This window comes from Zingiber officinale, chromosome 9B, assembly GCF_018446385.1.
Source record: "Zingiber officinale cultivar Zhangliang chromosome 9B, Zo_v1.1, whole genome shotgun sequence".
NCBI lineage: Eukaryota > Viridiplantae > Streptophyta > Magnoliopsida > Zingiberales > Zingiberaceae > Zingiber > Zingiber officinale.
The window spans coordinates 38,174,227-38,179,179 of record NC_056003.1 but is presented as its reverse complement, the minus strand read 5'-3'; the positions used below and the strand labels follow the sequence as shown (position 1 = coordinate 38,179,179).

Below are 4,953 nucleotides of genomic sequence, written 5' to 3'. Positions count from 1 at the left end.
ACGATGACGGCGGACTTGCCAGGTGGCGATCAGCGGTTGGGCGACATTTAATGAGTGCCATTACTCGCGCGTGGGCAGCTTAATGAGGATTGGCACGAATTTCGAGGAGACCCGACGACGCCGACCACCCCCGAAACAGTAGCACAACAAGCAGCAAATGGAGATCAAAACTACAAGGCATAGCCATCAACTCGCCGAGCGGCCGAAGGTGCCTCCTAAATCCGATCGGAAATACACTTTCAAGAGCGGCAAAGTGAATGTCGCTCAACCAAATTCATAGTCCAGTCAGTCGGACTTAGAGCCTCCTTCGACTAGACTTGAAGGGGAGGCATGTGATCCGGTGATAAGGACGGAGGATCCTCGTTGGCGGAGGGTCAATGGCACGTGGAGGTCAAAAGTCAAGAAAGTCAACCCAGAGACCTGCCGACCGGACTGATCAGGCCTACCGACCGGGCACCGAATGCCGACCGGCCGTGAATCCCCCGGACCGAATGAGAGACAACCCGACTAGGGGTCGGGTTTCCGATGCTCAAGGTAAAAAGGTTTCAAGGGTCGAGCGGGCTGTCCGTTCGGCCGGCGCACAAGGCAACACAAACAGGGGCAGTCTCATCCGAGCATATAACCGATGCATAAGTGATATGCCTGTCGAGCGGCCGATCCGCTCGGCCCTGAAACAGACAGGGAACGCAAGAGGACAAAGGAGACAGAGGATAACATCATCCTCGAGACACCTGCCGCCGACAAACAGTAGAGTTGGCGGTCGAGCCGTACACAAAATCATACGGCGGAAGCTTCCACCGTCACATCCGGGATATGCTCGGACGATTGCGGAATGGCGCCAGAGGTACTTTTCTAACACAGACTTGTTAAGGTATATTTGGGGAAGCGTGCATGCATCGGGAAACGTGCCTGCGCTTCCCCGGGGTCCTATATAAAGACCCCAGACATCGACGAAGGTATGCACTCATCTCTACTGTAGCCTTGTTACGCTGCCTCTCTCGTTGCCTGACTTGAGCGTCGGAGGGCCGTCGCCGGGAAACCCCTCCCGGCTCGGCTTCCTTGCAGGTTCGTTGGAGGGCTACACCACCAGTCGGAGACAGCGGAGCGTGCCACGTCCCCAGCGTCAGTCGACTCAGCGCTCAGACAGGATCAAATTGGCGTCGTCTGTGGTAACAAGGCTGCAAAGAACATCCGCAAGAGAAAAAAAGTCGACTCCGACGAAGAAGTCTCCGGCGATTATATTCCGTATTCCGGTCCCGCGACGAAGAAGTCCGCCGGGCTTTCCTTCTCTTCGTCTTCGTCTTCGTCTGGGGTTGGCTCCCTGTTCCAGTTCGATTCATCCAAGGAGATCCAGGTCAAGCACGACAGTCGCGCCACGGCTACGCTCGAGACGGAGACCGAGTTCTCCAAGGACGCCCGCGCCATCCGTGAGCGGGTGCTGAAGAGGGCGGAGGAGGCTCTCAAGGGTAAATCCAAGCCTGACGGAGGGGGCAATGATAAGATATACAAGGAGATCCACGGGTACACCGATTACAAAGCAGGGTTCAGGAGAGAACAGACAGTGGCAGGCGAGAAGGCGGGCGGTGCCCATGGACCACTGAGGGCATCAGCACACATCCGGTTGTCGGCTAGGTTTGATTACCAGCCTGACATCTGTAAGGACTATAAGGAGACTGGGTATTGTGGTTATGGTGATTCCTGTAAGTTTATTTACGATCGAGGGGATTATAAATCAAGATGGCAACTGGAGAAGGACTGGGAGGAGGCTGAGAAGGCAAGAAAAAAGAGACTCGCAACAAGCAGTAGAGGAGACAACGATGAGGCTGATCATGAGGATGGCAATGATGATGATGACGAAGCCGACGATTCTCTTCCTTTTGCCTGTTTTATATGCAGACAACCTTTTGAGGATCCGGTAGTGACCAAGTGCAAACACTACTTCTGTGAACATTGTGCTCTAAAGGTATGGGATGTTTATGTTGCTTCTGTTTGCTTGTTTCTCACTCATTGCAGCGCTCTTGACTCTTGATTATTGAGTTAACCATGTCAAATATAACAATTTCATCCACTCGAAAAGATATTGCTTGGAATTATGCAACATGCTTAGATCCTAAAAATCCAAATGTTGTCAGTTGTATTTTTTGTGGTAAAATAACAAACGGTGGAGTTTATCGACACAAGTTACATTTAGTTGGGGGCAATAGAAATGTGAAAGCTTGCCCGAAATGTCCCGAGCATGTTAAAGAAGAAATTAGAGAGTTTATGCAAAAAAAAGAATAATTTGAAGAATCAAATGGATGAAATTCCTCATTCTGATGATGTTGATAATTTGGAAGATTTGGAAGAAGATGAAGAAGATGATCATCAAACTAAAGTGAAAGGAAAATGACCAATATCGGATTCAAGCAACCATCCTACGACCCAAGGTAAAAAGTGTAAACAAACTGAGCCTATTAATCTTTATTTTATGAAAGATGTTGATGAAATTGTCAAACAAAGACGTGCAAAAAGCAAAGGACAATTTGATGAAAATAAAAAAAAGTTAAGAGATATTGCAGTTGAGAAATTTGTAAGATGGATGTATGATGCTGGAATTCCCTTCAATGCTGTTAAATATGATTCTTTTGAGCCTTGTATTGAAGCTATTGGACAATTTGGATCTGGGATGAAACCTCCATCATATCATGAAGTGAGGGTTAAGTATTTGAAGAAGGAGTTGGCAAATACGAACTCACTTCTCAAATCCCATGAAGAAGATCATGCTAAGTTTGGGTGCACAATCATGGCAGATGGATGGACAGATAAAAAGGGTAGAACTCTTATAAATTTTTTGGTGAGTGGTCCTAAAGGAAGTGTATTTGTCGAATCAGTTGATGCTTCAGGCTATTCTCACACAGCGGACAAAATGTTTGAGTTGCTTTCTAAATTTGTGTATCACATTGCAGAAAAAAATGTGGTTCAGATTGTAACAGATAATGCAAGCTGCAATGTCAGTGCAGGTCGTCTTTTGGAAAACCGATTTCCACACTTATACTGGACTCCCTGTGCAGCTCATTGTTTAGATTTGTTGCTTGAGGATATATTCAAAATTCCTCATCTCAGAAAATTGCATGAACGGGCATTGATGGTGAATGGTTATATTTACAACAGACCACAAGTATTGAGCATGATGAGAGAGTTTACTGGACAGAGAGACATGGTAAGAACCACAAAGACACGTTTCACAACCGCTTTTTTGACTTTAAAGCGGTTTCATGTACAACAAGCAAATCTGAGAAAGTTGTTTACATCTGAAAAGTGGGCAAATAGTCGATTTTCCAAAGAGGCCACAGGAAAACGTGTAGCAGAAGTGATATTGATGCCTTCTTTTTGGAAAAATATGGTTTTTACATTAAAAGTTGGTGGTCCATTGGTGAAAGTATTACGGCTGGTAGACGGTGAAAAATGATCTCCTATGGGTTATTGATCCGGTGATAAGGACAGAGGATCCTCGTTAGCGGAGGGTCAACGACACGTGGAGGTCAAAAGTCAAGAAAGTCAACTTAGAGACCTGCCGACCAGACTGATCAGGCCTACCGACCGGGCACCGAATGCCGACCGACCGTGAATCCCCGGAACCGAATGAGAGACAACCCGACTAGGGGTCGGGCTTCCGATGCTCAAGGTAAAAAGGTTTCAAGGGTCGAGCAGGCTGTCCGTTCAGCCGGCGCACAAGGCAACACAAACAGGGGCAGTCTCATCCGAGCATATAACCGATGCATAAGTGATATGCCTGCCGAGCGGCCGATCTGCTTGGCCCTGGAACAGACAGGGAACGCAAGAGGACAAAGGAGACAGAGGATAACATCATCCTCGAGACACCTGCCGCCGACAAATAGCAGAGTTGGCAGCCGAGCCGTACACAGAATCATACGGCGGAAGCTTCCACCGTCACATCCGGGATATGCTCGGACGATTGCGGAATGACGCCAGAGGTACTTTTCTGACACAGGCTTGTTAAGGTATGTTTGGGGAAGCGTGCATGCATCGGGAAACGTGCCCGCGCTTCCCCGGGGTCCTATATAAAGACCCCAGACGTCGACGAAGGTATGCACACATCTCTACTGTAGCCTTGTTACGCTGCCTTTCTCGTTGCCTGACTTGAGCGTCGGAGGGCCGTCGTCGAGAAACCCCTCCCGGCTCGGCTTCCTTGCAGGTTCGTCGGAGGGCTACACCACCAGTTGGAGACAGCGGAGCGTGCCACGTCCCTAGCGTCCGTCGACTCAGCGCTCGGACAGGATCAATAATAAAATTTCTATGAATTATTTTCTAAAATATTATTTTTTTAATATTAAAATTTTAAGAAAATAGAAATTTGGAAATTTTAATTTTTTTGCCATTAAACAATGTGTTTTACATATAAAAAAATAGCAGAATTGTTAGAGTTGAAAATATATTTTTAAAGATTTATTTTCAAAAATTAGGTTGTTGTACTGAAATAAATCATTTCTATTAGATTAAATAATATCTCTCTATGAAAAATTTCCAACTGATCTATCTTATTCTGTTTAAGTTCGACAAAAAAATTTAGAATTTTTTGAAACTCAAAAATAATTTTAAATTATTTTTTAAAAATATAAGATTAATTAATAAAGATAGAATATTTTTAAAAATTATTTTTGAAAAATATTAGCCTACTGGTAATTCTTGTTTTGTACCCCTAAAAATGATTTTTAAATTTTTTCTAACTACTTTTTTTCCCTATTTTTTGATGCGATTAAAAGGGAAGAAATAGGTATAAGTTAAGGAGAAGGTGGAATAATTTGAAAATTTTATTCCTATACTTATTTGCAAATAATTAGTGTCATTTCAATTTCATTCACTTGCTTATTATATTGCATTTTATTTTTGACTCTAACTTTAACTCGGGTTCATGCACATAAAAAATAGAGAGATTGTAAGTATCCCAAGGTA

The 4,953-nt window shown here is 44.8% G+C and overlaps 2 protein-coding genes across 2 annotated transcripts; both read left to right on the top strand.

Annotated features, from left to right (window-relative positions):
• Window positions 1-832: 832 nt before the first annotated feature.
• On the top strand, window positions 833-2,029 carry LOC122022942 (zinc finger CCCH domain-containing protein 15-like). The gene is made up of 2 exons (XM_042581044.1): window positions 833-844; window positions 1,178-2,029. The coding sequence occupies exons 1-2, from the start codon at window positions 833-835 to the stop codon at window positions 2,027-2,029; spliced, it is 864 nt and encodes a 287-aa protein (XP_042436978.1).
• Window positions 2,030-2,467: 438 nt separating this feature from the next.
• On the top strand, window positions 2,468-3,448 carry LOC122022941. The gene has a single exon (XM_042581043.1). The coding sequence runs from the start codon at window positions 2,468-2,470 to the stop codon at window positions 3,446-3,448; it is 981 nt and encodes a 326-aa protein (XP_042436977.1).
• The last annotated feature ends 1,505 nt before the right edge of the window (window positions 3,449-4,953 follow it).

Excerpts from the sequence above, each read along its gene's own strand:
- LOC122022941 (XM_042581043.1), top strand. The coding sequence starts at position 2,468 with ATGAAAGATGTTGATGAAATTGTCAAACAAAGACGTGCAAAAAGCAAA.